The sequence below is a fragment of the Daktulosphaira vitifoliae genome, unplaced genomic scaffold (assembly GCF_025091365.1).
Source record: "Daktulosphaira vitifoliae isolate Bord-2020 unplaced genomic scaffold, ASM2509136v1 Scaffold_1, whole genome shotgun sequence".
Lineage (NCBI taxonomy): Eukaryota > Metazoa > Arthropoda > Insecta > Hemiptera > Phylloxeridae > Daktulosphaira > Daktulosphaira vitifoliae.
Window position 1 is genome coordinate 26,532,659 of NW_026099572.1, and position 20,352 is coordinate 26,553,010.

The following is a 20,352-nucleotide window of genomic DNA, read 5'->3' on the forward strand; positions in this document are numbered from 1 at the left end:
TGTTAGAACTTGTCACACTGTTTTACCTTTATCAAAACCAATACACGATCAATGAATTCTATTGTAGCGTAGCTGTTTTCATGCACCAAAATGGTCAGCGATGAGTTTCTTTCGTTGCTATAAACGATAAGCTTTTATTATTACGATTTTCTCATGAATAAAAATGTTATATCAGTCAATAGATGAATAATATAACTAATAAATGAATGATTAAATCACACGTGTCATAAGTTCACATTTTATCAGTATACACAAACATTAGTCTTGCGTACAAAGATTGTTCATATTTACAGTGAATTTAAATGAAATTGTATTCCGGTGATTCATTAATGTAAATACCTTTACTATAGACTGAGATGTGAACAATAAATTTAACTGTAATCAATTATTATTTCTGTGCGAAAATCGGAATGCTATTTGTATTAGTATTACTAATAATAATGTATTACTTAGTATTTCTATATATATTTTTTAATAAAAATGCTGTAATCGCTTTAAAATAAACGTGTTAAGATTTTGCGTAAAAAAAAAAATTAAGAGAGCAGGAGAGGTTACATTAACCATATTAAATGTTTTTTTTAACAGCTTGCCTTTTATATTAACGCTACACACAGACCGACTAAATTATAGTTATTTGAAATACGAGTAAACTAATAATTCAGTTTTTATAAATATTATTTTTTTAAAATGAAATATAAAACCTAATCTAGAGCACGCGATAAAAAATATTTATTTTGTAACCATAAATATAAATTACTTGTGGGAACCAATTAAATAATAAAAGTATGTTAATTTGTAACATATCCATTTGAGAATGAAACTAAAGATTTATAGTAACAATAAATGTGAGAAATTAACTGTTTGTAGACAATAACTGTACTTAGTTAAAAATAAAACGATAAGTTTTCTATAGACAATAGTAGAGTAGAAATCTCAAATAAAATAAAGTAATAAGTCGTCGGCAGAAAAATGTCCAGTCGTGGTTACAAAAAGTCCACAGGGTAGGTCATGGACACACACGATTTAATTTAACTAGAGTTCAGTCAGACTATATTATGTTGATTGGATTTTGATTGGAATATGATTTCGACACGGTCATCGTTCTATTGTCTTAGTATTCAGTAAGCCGTTATTATTGCGGTTGTTGATATATGTTGTTGGTGTTGACCAATGGCGTGAAATTTTTAAATCACAGTTGCTAGGAAATCAAGGACAAAGTCTATTAAATGTACGACCATTAATGAAGGTTAATAATAGTGCCCAAGTTGAGGCATCTCAAATATATTTACTTTCAAAATCCATGTATTAAGTAGATTAAGGTATCTAATATCTCAAAAGCACTTTTTATGTGATAAAAAATAAAATGAAAAGTTTGAATATAGCTTTTATTTTGTAGTTATACACAATACAGTTCATAGGATCGGAAAAAATGCGAAAGAGTAAACACTGCGCATTATTACGACTAAAGAAAGTTTGCTACACAATACTTGCCTGTTTCTTAAAGAAGCGTAATACAAAATGAGCTCTGCCGCACTAACGTCCGACATTAAAGTCTCTGAACGCAATCCTAATTGTCCTTCAGTCCATAGTATGACCGCGTTTCCCTGTTTATCTGTAACACCTGAAATATTATTAAAATCCATTAGCCATTAAAAATACTCATATATAAGTTTAATTAGATACGTTAAACAACAAAAATAAAAATACTTAACATATAAAATATTAATTAATTTGATTCCCATGCGAAGTGTTATGTGTGAAAGGTTAAAGGGACTACAAAAAAACTATTACCTCTGCTATTGAATATATGCAGTTAAAACTGGTTTCAAAGATTATAAATAAACAATAATAATTAACTTAAAAATAAACTAGTTGTACTTAATTTACTGGATTAATACGTATTAATTACGTACATAAATTTTCATTAATCAATTCATAAGAAGACTTCAAATTTGTTCAGTATTTATTTTCAATGTAATAAAAATCAATTCGATTTTTAAATTTATATAAAATTTTCAATAAAAAGATAAAATCATCAGATAAACGTACATATTATTCGAATAAATTTAAAGATACAACGCAAAAATTGGTTAGATTTATTAAAAAAAAATTAGAGCAAGTAAGATAAGATTGCTTTTAATAAGAGCAATTTTTTTAGTTTTTACGTTCATCTCCCACTATTATAGACCAAAATGGCGTCGCGAGAGTTTATGGACCGACACACGAGAAAAAGACATGTATATTTATGAATTGTTTATAACGGAAGAACGAGTATTTTATTTGTTGTTTCCGGTGTTCATTTAATCCAGTCTGGCATTTCATTCTGGAGTGTGTTGTCGATGTCGACAGGCGTATAATAAATTTGAACTGCGCCCGAATGCGGGTCTTCATTGAATTAAGCCAATTGCAACCACCAGATCCCCTTTTGATGCAGTCAATGGAATTCAATTAAGAAGAACGCAATCGAATGTTTTTTGCAGACAACATCGAGGAGACGGTGAACACCACGAGATGTGTACGCGGCAAAATAATAATTATAATTATACAACGTTACGAAAACAAAACAGATGAGGTTGATTTCATTGCATCGTCGACCACCGGTGTAGTAACAGTACACAACACGTTTTTCTCGACTCACCTGGAAATTGTATTCCCGACGTGAGAATGTCTTCTGGGATGTCGCCAATTGACTTTGGTACTCTGACGGCCGTTGAGCCATTACGATTCATAGCGGTCACGTCTGAAACAAAATACAAAAACATCGGTCGAGTAATTTCATCACAAACTAAATTACACTTTATTTCATTTTATAAACAATCAATTAGCTGTAATGAGTCTGTCGACACAGGATCGTATAAAACTACGCGTTGTCCTTTATAATTATATCTATAACCTTACACGGGTTTTAGGTAAAAACAGTGCAACAAAAACGCCAAAATCCTCAATTTAGTTACAGAAATATCACATATAAGTGTGTTTTACATTACGGAGCTAAAATAATTATTACACGTTTTTACAGAAACACACTTCCATACGGATGCAATGATGCAGTAGGTATGCGTACTGCGTGTAGATTAGAAAGAGAATATTGAAATAGTAATTTTTTAAAACCGCCGGTCATCAATTTTTTCAATTATTCAAAAAGTAATATAAATGTTTTCGAAAACATATTCCTCGGCAGATTTGTCAATAGCAGTTTACGAAGCAACAATTTCATAACAATTACTCAATATTAAAATATATTTACTTAATTTAAGATGGAAACAATCTATTCAAACGTGATATATTGCTACCCGTTTTAATGAAGAATTTTATTACATGACACAGTCGAGTAATCTTTGCGGTGCCTATTACGGTCAATTTACAGTAAATACATAGTAGTTTTAAAATGCGACGGTAATCTATTTTCGTGTTTCAAGTAATTTCGTTATATAAAATATTGTCCAACGTTCATCACTCAAAACGGTCGTATTCATAGTACGTGCAAACACCCGTTTAGTAGATAGGAATGTGCACCGAGTTGTGCAACGATAGGTTTGCTTAATTGTAGAACATTTAATTCGGGTAAATCGATCTACCTCTAATAATCTCCGTATAAGGGACGAAGCTAATGTCTATAAAGAGTATATTTTTAGCATCCTGGTTTGGCAACCGTCTTCGACAGATAAAGGTCTGCCTCGAGAACGTGTGTCGATGGCGCTTAAATCACGAAAAACACACATCATTCATAGCATTCATTGTGTGCGTTCGGAATACCAATAAAATCATTAACAAACATTCTATACGTCCACTAGTGTAATTTTGTTTGCGCGCATTCATACAGAGTCGTGAATAATTAGCGTCGAGGAAATCAGTAATTGAAATTGTTTGTAGCTGATACACAGCAAGTGCATTAACACGGACAAGAAATCTTTGCAATTATAAGAGCCGCGTAGATCTGTTCTCAAGATAGGGCGACGACGGAGGAACCGTTGAAAAAATTACAGAATTTATACGTTTTTATGTAATCTTCCTACGAGGCTAATAAACCATAGATGATTACATACTATGATTGCGGTTATTAAACATATTTTTATTCGTAAACCATATGGGTTACTATATTTATTACTATATAAGCTCGAGTAAATCAAATACAATATCACGATGGGAATGTCCGTTATCTGAGCCATGTCTACTCCACTGTTTAATATTTAAAAAGTTAACGGAAATTCGAAAACGACTATCTGTAAGATATTTGTGGTAAGTCATCTATGAGGATTTATCCGTATTTTTATTTTATTATCGTTAACGTATTCAAATGTTTACATAAAATGATAAAACAAATAGGCATACGATAAATTCTGTTTTACAAATGTTTCATACATTAGCTCGACAGTTACTACACAAGCAAGTAAGGTATCGAGTGGGCTCGTCAATGTTTTATTTATTATTTAATCATGGCTCACTGTTTGATAACTGATAAGTTTTGCTTAATCCAAGGATATCGCCGTGCGTCCCACAATACCAACGAAAAATCATAAGTTCAACTAGAATCGTCAAGATAAATAAAGAGATAAGCATGTACCAAGGTAATAAATTAAATTTACGTTACACGTCATGAAAACTAATTGAATTTGTTCACTTGGAATACAATTGATAATTATTCTGGAAATGGTTCGGTTTGACAAAATATATTCAGGCGGAATATGATTAGATAGGAATGAGTTGATGGACGTGTAATCTGTACAATAATACTATTTTATTTTACAGATTGTCATCAGTCATGTCGTTACTATTTCACATAGGGTTTTTTTCTATTTGACACACCCTCCATAAATACATAATACAGCCATCAGGTTTCGGCTTCCCATTGTTGTCACATTTGATATCGAGACAATTTTTTTCAAACGCCTTTTCGACTAATTCAACTGGTGATATTTAAATACCCGAGAAAAAATATTAGTATCAGAAGATGATACGCAAAATTCTACTCCGAAATAGAAGTTGAAAACATATGTTTTATATTCCTATTGAATTTAAACAACAAAATTTGCAACACACATTTTAATATACTTGTCGTGTGTTGATCAGATGGATATAATCCACATTTAAGAGATCCGATTTAAGACAGAATTATACATGTGTATTCACACGAATGAAACTAGGCCAAGGCGGCACAGCCATTTACAGAGGAAGTTAATGGAAATGTGTAATGAGTGTAAAAGGGTCTTTACGGTACAAACACAGTCAATGTTTGTACATCGTGTAGAGCCTACAGTGTATAATAAACATCCGAAGGCGAGACGACAGTAAACCTGCAAAAAGTGTCGAGAGTGAAAAATCAAATTAAATACACGTTGCGACAAGGACACCTCTACTCAAGGAAGATTCGTCGTGATGCCACGTTAAGTTCGTTGCTGCCAGTGAACGACACGCGAAAGTGATTTTCTATCACAAATCTTCATAATTAGCTCGAACGCTTTTGGTACCGCGCCGAGAATACATAAAACGGTTGACCGGCGCCCGTTGTCTCAAAGCGGATCGCTCTCCAACATATTGCACAATAGTCACATTCCTCTACTTCCAGATACACATACCCGATGCAATACTCAATAGTGTTTTTACCGTTTCACGCCCCTCACGACATTCGCAATCTAAAGCTATTCGTGTAAAATAATAATATAAAAAAATTACCATTATACGCACAAGCGTTGTATTACATGTGTTCAAAATGCTTTCCCTATAGCGTTAACCCTTAAAAACCGTCTGGAGTGCCTACACCGTTTTGTGACTACCATAGGTAATACTATTGTAATTCGAAGTGTGTATTTTGAACGGTATCGTATATTTTTCTACTTTTGATGTCACACATATACACGATGCTTAAGACGTTTTGAAAACGACCCGAGGAAGTGGATATATTACCTTAATATTACGAAACACCAAAAAGTCTTTTGTTTTGATCTTCCCCTACGTGAGGTCGTTGTACTTTATTTACTACAAAACAAGTACTTTTGTTTTGTAATTTTCACAACTGCCGTTCGGCCAGAGGGATTTATACCGAAGTTTTATTGCTTTCCGTGGGATGTATATTTCGCAATTACAGTGGCAACAGTCACACACAGCTATTAATTCCTGTAAGAACTAGGAGGAAATTATAGAATTCTAACAGACATTCATAGCTTCTTTAGTGTCATGAATTATAGTTAAACAAGGTTACTATTGAAAGTCTGAACCAACAGATGTCTGTACTATTTCGTTTCATCGGTTAACTACAGGCAATCAACGAGAGGATTCATCCAACAGCTGAAGTCTATGTTCTAAGTTAACCAAAACAAACGACGTACACGCAGGTGTGTTGAAATTGTAGTTTTCCAGTGTGCATTCTGTAAGCCGTACAGCGTACAACCAATAACCACAACGCGTCTACATCAACGGTATACACGAGGATAAAAAAAATACCTGTATATGTATTTAAAAAGGCGTTACACGTTAAAGTAACACACATATAGGTCGTTTCCCGATGCGACGATGGTGAGAATTACTCTCAAGACGAGGTGTATGTAAATCATCGGCTACTTTAGTTTCTATATTATTTATAGGAACGTTATGAATTATAACCATTGCAGTCATGATTGCAAAAATTTATGAATACTTATAGGTACTTTACGGGTGCTCTATAATATTACTTTTAACTAAATAAATAATTAAAAATAGCTATCGCTGTAAAAGTAAAAGTAACTTAATTAAGTACCGATACATATAACGAAAGCACAAACAAGTAAGAAAAAAAAATCACACGTTTATCAAACGAAAAATTACTAGTGAATGTTTTCAGTAGAATTAATAAATAATTAACCAAACAAGAGCCAAATAAAAATTAAACGTCACGCTGATATTTAATGAAAAGTATGATTTCTTCAACTGCAATTAAGTAACAGCGGTTATTGTTATATTACAATCGTAATTTGTTATAGTAATATAACCGTTGAACAGAGCGAAAGTGCATAAGATGTAAGATAAAATATTAATTAATATCATGAGAATCATGATAATATGATTCATAAAGTTATATGAAATTTAACAATCGACTAATTGTGCAAAAATCGAGTTAAACGTTCAATCGTTAAGTATTTAATTACAGTTCTGAAGCGTTAAATGATAAATGCATGTTGGGATGGACATATTGTGAGAAATATATATATATATTCTGGTAAAAGTGTTACTTCCGGTAAATCACAGGGTACTGTCCCGGGCAATTGGATTCAACATTTTATTCTTTAGTAGAAAGCAAATAAAGCTGCACTATTATTATTGTTGTCTCTTTCCAGTCTCAAATTTTATTCACGTTTGTGTGAAAGACTAGGTTTATAACAAGTACAGTCTACAATAATATTATTTCTGTGCCCTAGCCGTTGGCATATATCCATGTTTGGTATAAGCACATGGTCACCGTTATGCCGCAGCGGTATTATTGTCAACTGTCGGCAAGTACTTTGACTTTCGTTTGACGGCCGTCACAATGAAAAGGGAACTCGCGATGGTTATAAGACAAATCAAAGTTACTAGTTTCAAAGCTTACAGAAAAATAAAAAATCTAAGACCGCAAACAGATTTATATTACAATAACTGGACGAGTTTTTCGGCGAATTGTGTTTAAAAACAACACCAGGTTAGTTTTATTAGTTAAGCTAAACGTCAAAATACAAACAACCTTTGAAAACAAATAGAAATGAAATCATCAAAGTCAAAACAATAGAATGTAAACGCTATCGCAAAAAAAAAATGTTAAAAGTAAATATGGGACGATCGTTGATGGGCATTATTCTTAAGTCATTAACATTAGTCGTTGAAATTCAGATAAGTTATTGTTTTTTGATGGCTTCCAGTAAAGTGTATATTATTGTAATTTCACCAGCTGTACATTTTTATGACTAAAACTCTAAAGTGTGAACAATAGCCACACAAGTAGGCGACTGACTACACAGATTTTTTAGTTTTGACTGTCGCGTAAAAAAGAAAAGTTTTTAAATTTATTAAGTGAAAAGTATTCATAAATTACAAAAAAATATTGTAAAAAAATTATAGGCCATATGGACAGTGTTATATAGTTATTAATATCTGCGTGTCTGTGGATGCAGAAAGACTTTCGTATACTTCCTACACTATATTATGATTAATGTGGAAAACGAAAGTCTCAAATTGAACTTACTGTCGAATTGTTTAAACAATCGCTTTTAATAGCGTATCAATGTTGCTGGACATTAAGGCGAAAATAACTTAACAAAGAGTTCTTGAACTTGAACCACAATGTCAATAAACGTGTAGCGTTATCGGCCCACGTAATTATATTTTAATTAATTTTGTTAATAATATTTTCAAATGAAAAACTGAACAATGCCGTCAATACACCCGATGTACGCATAAATAATAAAATCACGATAGTATGACCTTGTTAATCCGACCACGCAAAATCTCAGAGAGCTAGTGAAGAATTAATTCTGTATACAAATTTGCATTCTCGTTGTGACTAATACTACAGTGGTGCACCGACATGATAACGTGTACCCGTGTAGTTTATGTCAGTGGACTTAAAGGAAGGCACAGCGACCAGAGCATGTGCGCAGAGGAGTTTCTTTGATGGATGTCCGCGCTATCCACACCAAGAACAATAAAGTCAATAGACTATATTATAATACATTATGTCGTTTCGTTTAGATTTAATTACTACTATTGTCTGGCCGAAGAGTAATGAGTAATATCAATTTCGTTATTTATTTAAACTGTTTGTTCACCCATGGCAATCGATTAAACAATCAGTTTTATACATAGGAACACGGGTCTTCTTCAGTGATGAGAATGCGGACACTGCATATGCATGAACTCTGCTCGTGTAAATCCGCGTATGTATTTACATAGTATGTTGACACATACCGACTGAGTGTAGCCCTCGAACGTTAAAACCGCAATAAGAAATAGGAACGTGACCGAACTCGATGAACTCTCTTCGTTGGATTCGTCAATGTTCATGTAAAAAATAAAATTACAATATTTGCTAAAACTGCGTAACGGTCATGTTTTCGTAATTCTTCGGTTTTTACCGTATTTGTATTTTTAGTAATTTAAGAAAAAATTCATCTCTCAAAAACACAATTACTGTCTTTCTTCAACGTTTCCTGAGAAATTTTTGTACGCCGTATAAAAGTATAGATATAAGCATAAAAAATCATTATTTCATAACCACGGGAATGTTTTCAATTAATCGCCAAAGAAACAGTGTTTTAGCTTAATAAATGCATCCAGAAGACTAAGCCATTAGTTTTAAATTTTTTAAATTGCTCAAGGGGTCGATCTACACGAATTGATAAAAAAATAATACCCGAGTACTGCAAGAATATTAATAATTTGCGCAATCAACAAAGAACACTGTACATTAAAAAAATAATAATAAGGAAAAAGGTTATAAAACAATACAAATCAAGTGTATGTTATTGTTATTGCCGGTCACCTAATGAGTAATATAGTTTCGTAAACAATGGGTTTTGTTTTCATTAGTACAATACATTTTTTCATTCATAGCACCTTTACAATACAGTTACGGTTAACTACACAATAATATACATAGATTTTTGACTAATAAGCATTCATAGATATCATAGAATAGCAAAATTTATATTATTATACAAAGTCAATACTTTAGTGAAATAATATCACAGAAATCGAGCTTACAATGAGACTATAAAATTTTTAGTCTTTACTTCGATCCGTTTTAGTTTCTATCACGATACAAGTATAAAGGAAAAGGTTTTCATGCAAACTTCATGATTTTAACATACTTAAGAATTACTTATTCGGCCGTAGGGTTAGGCGAGTAGTTTTTTATTTGGTTTTCTAACACAATATTGTGTATTGCAGCGGCACCCAGCTGTTATTTGGTTAGTAGAGGCAGAAGCCCAAGTTGGAGCCACGGGATACCAGGATATATCGACAAAAGGATGTCGTGTCCTTAACGGTGTCCTTATCGGGAACTATTGTTTGAAATTCCGGCCCACACCGTCTTCGAGCTGGTCTTTGACGTCGCCTTATTATTCCCCCGGTATATTTGTATAGTAATCAACAACGCGGGATGAGCACACAATAAAAAACAGTCACACTAGTAACTTACACGCGCCTTGGACAATAACATATTCTTTCCCCCGAGAAAGATCGGCCCATGTCTGGCGTTCCAGAAGTGATAAAATATTTAATACATACATTTAAAAATTTATATTCGGATGTCAGTACTCGTTTATGAATATTTTTTATTTCCGTTTAACGTTATAAATTATTGCTGTATAACATGAAATAAAGTGAACGAGGTTAGTGTGTTCAAACTAGTTATTTTTTTTTTTAAATAAAAAGTTGTTTAAAACGTTAATCGTGAGAGGAAGTTCAAGAGTAATCCAATTTTGTTTTGCATAAATTATTAAAGGAATAAAATGAAAAATATAAAAAGTTTTATAACAAAATAAAATGAACTCGTCTTTTGGAGTTTAAACATAAAACTCATTCTATTTGAATAACCCGATAATTCTTTACAAAAATTTGAATAAAGTGACGATTAATAGTCATTTAAATAACATCAGGAGATTTGGATAAATATCACACAAAGCTGAATATTATTATTGAATGATATTATTTATGATATTAAAAAAAAAAAATTATCAATTATCATACAGTCATTAGATAGGTGCGAAAATATTTTTATAAATGACAGATGCTTCACAATTGCATATACGCCACGCCGTTGAATGCAAATATTTATTTTGCAACAAATCTTTTAGCATAAGGTTTACTGGAACTGGATTTGATCAAGATTTTGTCCACAACATTTTTTGTTGTTAACTTTGTATTAATGCGTTGGAACATTAAAATAGTTTAATATTTTATGAGAAATTAAACAGGACTCTCCTAATGAAATCCACTACAAAAACGATAATTTCTATATTATACTTAAGAAATACACATCTAATATTCTGTGTATAACCATCGCTAAGTAAAAAAATAAACGACTAAAACAATGAAATATATACTAGACATATGTTACTATGTAAAATACTTAAACAGTTATAAATATTTTTACACGCTTCAAAATTAATCCTTTAGTATTTGAAGGATTTGTTTTTTACTTATTACATACTTTTGTAAAAAACAACAATAGGTAATAACTGGCATTAGATCAAATAACACGAGATTTGCGGTTTTCGTGAACAAAATTTGATAGTACGAGGCCGCAAAAAGTTAATGGAGCAAAAACGAGGCAAATAAAAACGTTAATAGTATTATTTAAACGGTGTATCATTACACGTGTTGTTTGTTTCTAAAGTGCAATACAATATTGTAAAGGATTAGCGACCGCAAGGTTTCCACGAATAACGAAATTACATATCAGACAATGCGTTGCTTAGAAAATCTTCTAAAATCGAATGATAAATACTTTCTACACACAGGTGCGTACAATAATACAGTAAAGTTACTATCCCCTTTCTCGTTTTACCATATAGACGTATGCGAATTTCTACTTAGCATTGACACAAAGGGTGACCGACAATACTGTTTCTCCCCCAGAAGGTAAAAAGATCTGGTATCAGCGCGATGCTACAAGGTTTGGCGGAAGGTCAACCTACTGAGTTTTCTCTGGCCATTGTATACGGGATCATAACGATACTACATTGGGACACTGTGGATATTTTAATCGAATATTCCATGCATTGTGATTTGCGTCAGTATGAATCTACTTTTACAACTATTACAATTGATAGTAGTACTGTTTACTTTTATTTTCCTCGCACCTTACGCGCACGAGCTGCGTTTGTAGCACATTAATGGCATGGGTATGGAATGATCAAGAGGAGCTCGTTAAGCGACTGCAATCTATACGGGTCAATTAAAAACGAAATAAATTATGACAATAATGACCACATGTTATAGATCACTTTTACTCGATCGCATTTAAGGCTACAGTGGATTTTTATGAGCATTTATCATCTTTAATTTTCTAAAATATTATATCATCTATAATATAGAGAAACCCTGAGAGATTTATGGCATGATTTGTTTAGAACCGTTACAGTTCAAAGAGAAATTAATGAACGCATCAAATTTGCAAAAAAAATTGCTAAGTCAAGTTTCTAGGAGTGAACTTTAGTACTCTTCACAAGTAAAACGATCATAACCCTGTCCGTATATATTAAGATTTAGATTAATGATATTTTTCTATACTATTTACAGTATACTAGAATACCATTAATTTGAATTTATAAAACTACTTCAGTAGTTATAATGATTAATAACTGTGTTGTAAAATTAGCATAAAAGTCGTTGGTCTTCAAATATAACTACAATTGTTATTGAGTTCATTCCAATATTTTAAAATTCTCACTTAAGTTAATATGCGATGTCTTAGTACATAGAATATTTCTCCTATAAACTTACTTGACAAAAATCTATTTACACTATTACATAAGCATTCTTATCGATAGTAACGATGATACGAACTGCATTAAAAAATTAATAGAACATAAAATAAACACCTAATTAAGTGTAAAACTAGGCGGAATACAAGAAAACAAATATCCAAATTCTGGTCGTTTATACTAAGATGTGAGTTGTGCTATGCACACTTAAATTGATTGTATTTGAAAATTGAAAAAAAAAAACAATATAAAATTATACTTGTCATTAAACTNACATAAAATAAACACCTAATTAAGTGTAAAACTAGGCGGAATACAAGAAAACAAATATCCAAATTCTGGTCGTTTATACTAAGATGTGCTATGCACACTTAAATTGATTGTATTTGAAAATTGAAAAAAAAAAACAATATAAAATTATACTTGTCATTAAACGTATACAAACAATATTCTACCTATGTCGAATACAAAATTAGGAAGAAATATTCATTGACCGTATAAATGATAAAATAAATCAAACGTTTTTAATGCCAATCTGTTATCAAAAGTGGCATTCTTGAATATTGTTTATTTATCTTTTCCCATGGTATATTTTCGTAGGAATTCTCAGCGATAAGATAACACCACACATCTGACTCAAAACAAAAATGATGAATGTTCGAATAAAAAATGGGAGAAAGTAATACAATTGCCTTACGATATTCTTGATCGTGTCTGTTTTCTGAACAGTGTATTTGATATGTGCATTTAAAATCTTCCAAGGGAGAAATACGAAAGCACACAGTTGATTAGAAAACGTTTCTCTGCGCAAATATCGAAATTAATGTGCCCCGTGATTATTTACCTTGGATCTGTTAGATTCAAAAATCAATATCAAAACCAGATCGATTATGAATTAATGCGGCGAAATTAATAACGGGGCGGCAAGTCTCATTTAATTGACCAAACACGGGCGTGATCGGACACGCACATCGAAGCACTGGGCACAATGCAGTCTCGAATGTCTACAACACTATTGGCGGGACGAGTCTTATTTTCTAAAATATTCGACTAATAAAGCTTAAGCTAAAAACGATGAGAATTTATGAGAAAAGAAAGGCCAATAAATATTACGGCACATGAATATTGAAGATAAAGAATTTGTTAAAAAAAATGATTAAAAAAAACAGAAAACATTGCGAAGAAACTTTTTTATCTGTCGATAAAGTTTATTATTAAACAAAGAAAACGGCTGCAATGAATTACACGGATGGTAAGAATGTTAACTTAAATAACTCGAAGGTAATTTTTTTAAGTGATATCGGTAGTATTGATATTGTACTTATTACGACTCGTGGCGAAAAAAAAATCAATAATCAATTTTTTTACTAAATGATAGTGTTAATTGATTTTACAAACGTTTTATTTGTTTTGAATGTATATAAATGTTTAATTTTACGACGCGCATATTCTTTTACGAGTGGTTCTTGAAAGAAAAGGCTTATCTGTATCGGTCGAGTGCCAACGACTCCATAAAACTGTTTTTATACGCTTTTTAATGTATGACAAAATACAACGCATATGTTAAAACAGCTAACTGTATATCAATCGCATTATCTATTTATCTAACAAAATGTGTATACTCGTGTTCATTGTTATTACTTGGTTTATTGACGATAAGTATTTAACATGAACTATGCGAGTTAGTTTTAAATTGAATGCGCTCGTAATGAGTTTGATGTTTAAATTTCATTATGCTTCCTTCCAGTAAATAAACCGATTTTTTTAAAAGACGTATTTTAAAATGTAACCTAAATTACACTATTTTAGTTCCTATAAAAGGTTTATAGGAATTATTTTTCTGTCAAAGCTCAACTGAACGTTAATCCGTATCTTTGAGATAAACGTTATTGTGTTTTAATGTCAACATAATTTTTTTTACTCGAAATACACTAAGAACAACATGTCAAATGATAAGAAGAATAGACTTTGTATTTGCTCTGTAATTAAGATAAAAGAAAAACGTCTATACTGCTAATAAATCATATAGATGTATTTTTAACTCGGTGTGATGCATCTGTTTTTATGATGATTTTATTTTTAAAACTTTTCAACTTTTATATGTAATAGTTACTAGTTCCTTCTAGCTAAAATGTCCTTATGCGACTAGAGTCCATTGACATAGTGTTTTAAGAAGTCTTACGTTTATTTCATTTTACTATAATCACGTTCACAAGAAATGACTGCGAAATCGTAGTATGCATAAAAGAGATGGTTTGATTCGACAGCTTGTCTTCAGAACTTGATCTGATTTCACTCTCATTCATCTAATCCATCATAATTATTAATATCTCGAGACAAATTATGCCGGAATAGCGAATTTATAATTTGATTTGACGTGAACGCGAAATCTCTTTATGGGTTCTACCCGTTATAAATTATTAAGCAGGTAATTTAAAAATCTGTCAAAGCACTAACAAATTTTCACTTTTTTCCCTTCGCTAACTAGATTTTTTAACGCTTTACCATAGTTTTCTAGCTCGAGGGGAGTCATTAACACTTTAGTCCCTATAGTCATTAAGGACTACATCAAGCAGTTTTGCTTCATAACGCAGTTAGACACCGTTTGTATTTGATTTTCTAGACCAGCATTCATTTTATGTAAGTAGAATATATAACATTAACACTTATATTAATACTTATGCGTGGGTATAAATCTGCATTCATTTTTTTAGTCTTAGGTGTCGATTTAACCGTAATAACGACATTGTGAGGGCGCGATGAAAAAGGAAATTTCACCAACTGGTTTAGTTTTTAAAAAAATATTCGCTTATAAAACAAGATCGGCGTGGTCCTGACCTACTCGAAATTTCCCCACGCAAATGATTAATATATTGTGCAATAAAACAACTGTACAAAATATACTCGTAATGTGAATGAATAAAAAAACACCATTGGTGTTATAAACATCGTTTGATCACTTTGTTACAGTTATTACAGTGAAATTAAGGGAAATTTAACGTTCAAAATAATCGCAGTCACAAAGTTACGAATATTTGTTTTTTAAAATTTGACGAATAACTATTAATTATAGGACGTACAACTCGTATATTAATAGCCTTAAGAATTTCGCGTGATGAAGACCCACGAGTATTAGAAGGTAAAAGACCAGTAGGAGTACATTTTTCGTTGGAATTTCTCTGCGGTCATCATTTTGGTCAAACAACAAGAAGATACGGCGCAAATTAGTATTCCTAAAAGTGATTTGTACGCTATCAAACGAATAAAGTTCACTTATTGACCTTGACGCAACTCATAGAGTTAACAAGTTACTTTTAGGTAGACATGCAACTCCATAATAATGTTATTACTTGTCATGGCCGTCAATGAGACTGCAGTGCATCTCGTGGATATTATTCATTAAGCTAACGTCTCCACGGAAAATAAGTAACCGCATTACCGGAGGTAATAATTAAAGGCAATCTGGAAACGAGCGAAAGAAAGAAAACGTTTCGTCACGATACGATGTCAGGACGATTTTAATGAAAAACGCGTTCCAAAAAATGGTAACACAGAACTCGTTGTAGCACCAGAGGTCCGAAAAGACTAAGAACATGTATTATCTTAAGTAAAAAGACGGCTAGTCGACAGTGTTGTGTAAGCCCCTAGGTGTGTACCGCTGGTTTCCATTTACCACAATGAGCGCCATAAGTAAACTCATCGGAGTGTGCGTGATACGTCGTTCCGACAGCCAACTAAATACGTGAACTTGGACGTTACACGTGTATAGCTAACGAACTTGTTGGTCGAGAGCCGTTGTTTTTCCGGTCGTCGATAAAAAAAAAAACAAATGAAGAATAACACAATGACACGACAACGACCGCTTGGTTACATTATACGTGTGGTTTCATTCTTATTACAGCAGTTTTAATCTTTTTTCTACTCGAATACTAATCAGTCCTTTAAGCTCATTAACATTATGACGTTTAAAACACGTCTATGATCGTTTTTTATCCTCTGGGCACGCTGCACATCTCAAGCGGATACCGTCGCAATGATACGAGTTGCGCTGTATGATGTGTAATGCAATAAATTATAATAAACATAACAGTCATCATTATGAGGGTGGTCGTCACATTGTTGTCAACAGTCAATGTATAATTTATACGCGTGAATACAACAAAGCATTAGGCAATTTTGTAGTAATTAACCGAAAGTCATTTGAAAAGGGTCCAATGGCAATTCCATCAAAATTGATAAAGAAATGCACTATAAAAACGAGAAAATAATTAAAAATATAAAACGGTCATTAAATATTTGGAGCTTTAATCGAAAATAATGAAGATTGTCATTGTAACAAGGAACTTTTCGTATTATTGAAACTACATAAGAATAGCAAACAAACTATTTATACAAAGTTTGACGATTGATTATGTTTACGTTATTTTTATCATATATCAAATTTACAAATAAAACGCATAAAAAACACAAACATTTAATTTAGTAACATGTATTGATATTATACGTATAATTAAGGGAAAAAATAATACTCGTCCAATTGCCCGTGGGAACTAAAATGTTTAAAATATTTAAATAAAATTTTTGAAGGGTTAATATAATATTATTATTTTAAACGTGTTATTTATATTCCTATAAAAACGTTGGATAAGATATTTAAGTGGGAGGGTTGTCGCCGATGGGAAGGACCAATATTATAGAGACCAGTATTTTTCCAAAATAATAAAGTGTGTTACAGTGCAACATAATCTCGTCTGGGTAGGGTACACAAAATTATGCAGTGAATTATCCCTCGAAATACATAAAACGTTTAGCATACACACGCACATTTGTTTATAATACAATATACTCCGACAACAGACTAAACAAAATCGTTTATTGACTGCATTTCTTTCTGAACGAATAATATATAATTTATCGATTTAATGAACTCAATGTGATTTACCCACTTATCCGAGTTCGTTCAGAATAAGACGTGACAAAAAAGGAAAAGAAACTCGATAAGTTATCAATGANCCGACAACAGACTAAACAAAATCGTTTATTGACTGCATTTCTTTCTGAACGAATAATATATAATTTATCGATTTAATGAACTCGATGTGATTTACCCACTTATCCGAGTTCGTTCAGAATAAGACGTGACAAAAAAGGAAAAGAAACTCGATAAGTTATCAATGAGATATTGTACGATTTCCGTCATGCGAGCCAATCTAACACACTGGCGGTGGGCACTGTGTTATTTGGCCCCTAGAAACTGCAATTAACCTACGTTTGACCAAAGTGTTGTTAAAATGTGAAAATTATACACAACAATCAAAAATTAAATCATTTAAAACTTTCCCTTGCCCTATCAGAAGACCACTTAATACCATAACGATGTAAAAATGTATGATCGTTGCGTTATGTGCGAGTAAAAGTAAATTTATTCATTTTTCACTCGTTCGACATTACTAAAAAAATAAGCCTATACGCCATAAAATCGATGACTCTATCTGCACGAAACCCCGTCTAACAATAATGTATTATTACTTTTTACTGTGACTACATCATACTTATGAATTCCTCGCCATTATTTTTGTCTTAAACGCTATTTTCTAAATTCGCCTGTTAACTTATTCCGAAATGAGTATCGTAGTGACGGAAAAAAGTGAAACGATGCCAACACCACATTGATTATTATAACTCATAAACAAATGAACGTGCCGTGAGCGCAACTGGCTCTATGCCTTGGCGGCCATTGTACCTAAGCGAGTATGGGACTAATACCCTGCAAGACACGAGTTAACTAATAGAGTTACTTGTCTGTTGACGGACGTCCGATGGCTTCTTGCGATTTCTTCCATGGCTCATCGCTAGTTCTTAATTAATTACGGGCTTAGTAAAAATGCGTTCATTATCTAAAAATACTACGAAAGAAACGCGTTCTGAAAAAAAAATACTTGCTTATGACTCAGAGCCGCTACGTTTAGTAAACGCACCCTAGCAAGCAAAAGTTATTACTGCCATAACTCACAGCATGTTACAACTGTTGACGTAGCCACGTGTGGGTCCCTTCGTCATTAAGAAACCTCAAAATAGGTACAATCAAATGCGGCAGACAGCATCTGGACTTGGTATAAATAAATTTTATATATGTTGACACAGATTTCAACGATGATAATATTACGATGTCTCACGCAAGAATATCTCTAAATTCTTGAAAATGTTAAACGGGTTAAAGACTCGTAAGGAAAATTATCTGATAGGATATAATAAATCAGCATTTAAAAAAAGTTCCAACAGTAAAAGCATAACAATAATTATTAGTTTCACATACCGTTATCGATATGTTTGTCTTGCAAAGTGTCCTCTGGGTCCGAGTCAATGTGTGGAATAGAGTTGTCAGCGTCAAAGACGATGTCGTCGTTAATATCACTGCTTTCCGATGTGGATTTGCCTGAAGTTTTACTCAAATTGCAGACTTTGTCTTGACATCCTCTGCAAGGGTACACGATTCGGTCGAGTGGTACGCGGTGTACCGAACGGTCGACCACTGCAACCAAGTGTTTGAGTGTGGCGCTCAACTGGCCCAAGTCACCGGCGAGCATGGCCGACGATTCCGTGGACAGAAGGGTGCGCAGCCGTACGCCCGCGCCGATCCAGTTCAACGTCAATCCAGACTGGGCGACGTCTAGCAACAGGTAAGCGTCAGAGGCAGATGCGCTGAAAGACGGTGCCGCCAAGTGAGTCAGTACTCCACGCCGACCGTGGCTAAGAGGCCATCCTGAACACGCATCGCAACACTAAAACAAATAAGTTAGGTTCAATAAAAAAATTAGTTCACAACTCCCAATATTTGTTGGTAATAATGTTAGGTGGCTTTTATCACCATACGGTATTAAAATAATAGCCTTGAATGCGAAAAGGTCAATATTTACATGTAACGTTAATGCATTGTCATGTTTGTTAACATAAAACAACACACTAGCCTCGTTGTTGAACGACACTGCCTACGTTCAAAATTGAATAACAATGACCGAATCGTTTTTTCTCATAAAAAGTCAGACGGAGATTAATTTGTAAACTTTTTTTTCAATCTCTATGAAAGAAAACGACAAGTAATTGCAAGCATTTGGTTTAATTGATTTAATCTTTAAATTTGATCTTTAGCACCAAAGAGCTAATTTATATTTTTTCACAGTAACGTACTCGCATAGCTTGTTAAAAAAACGCACCATTACCGTTGTTATATACGTTTACAGTTTACTGGTGTTGATACTACAAAATGATAATGATTTTTGTATCATTCCTTATATTAAACTAAACTAGTTTTGGTACAAATATCACTCGTTTTTACATGAACACTACTAAGTATAATGCTGCATGATACTAATGAGGAAACGATTGGACCAAAACATTTTTACGCATTTATAGCTAGATAAAAATTGTACACGACTTGGCAGCGTTGCAAGGAATCAAATTAAACACTCTGATTTTTTCTCTAATCTTCAAAATACCTACACTAAGCCGATGCCGGTATATTCCACTGGACATAAACTTATTTTTAAACCATGTTCTCTAACAGACGGGTCGTTGTAACAGTAAAAAATCAGCTGAACGTGCTGTGTGTACAAATTATTATTTGATAGAACGAAAAAGCATTCAAATGTAATTTTCTAGATGCACCTTTTAATTAAAAAAAAGTAATTTAGTAAAATATAATAAAAAACTGTTGTGCTGAGCCTTGAGCGTGAATAAAGTGGCGGCCAATATTTTACACATTTACAATTATTCCAATAACAACTATAGGGTTTTGGATTTATAAAATACGTCCCTGGAGTAAACGAAATCGAAACGAGTCCGAGCGGACGATACGACGCCAAAAGTACAAGTATGTAATAACTGTGCACCCCAGGAAGTAACAACAATCGACTAATTT

General features: G+C 32.7%; 1 protein-coding gene across 5 annotated transcripts in view; it reads right to left on the bottom strand.

Moving 5' to 3' along the window:
• LOC126896578 (puratrophin-1-like) overlaps positions 1–20,352 on the bottom strand; it is a 104,666-nt gene that overhangs the window by 27,453 nt on the left and 56,861 nt on the right. For all 5 annotated transcript variants that reach the window (XM_050669490.1, XM_050669491.1, XM_050669493.1 and 2 more), the window contains 4 exons: positions 18,751–19,216; positions 2,639–2,740; positions 1,492–1,621; positions 27–117 (listed from right to left, as the gene is read on the bottom strand). In XM_050669490.1, coding sequence (XP_050525447.1) covers positions 27–117; positions 1,492–1,621; positions 2,639–2,740; positions 18,751–19,216 — 789 coding nt within the window. The remainder of the gene's footprint in view (positions 1–26; positions 118–1,491; positions 1,622–2,638; positions 2,741–18,750; positions 19,217–20,352) is intronic.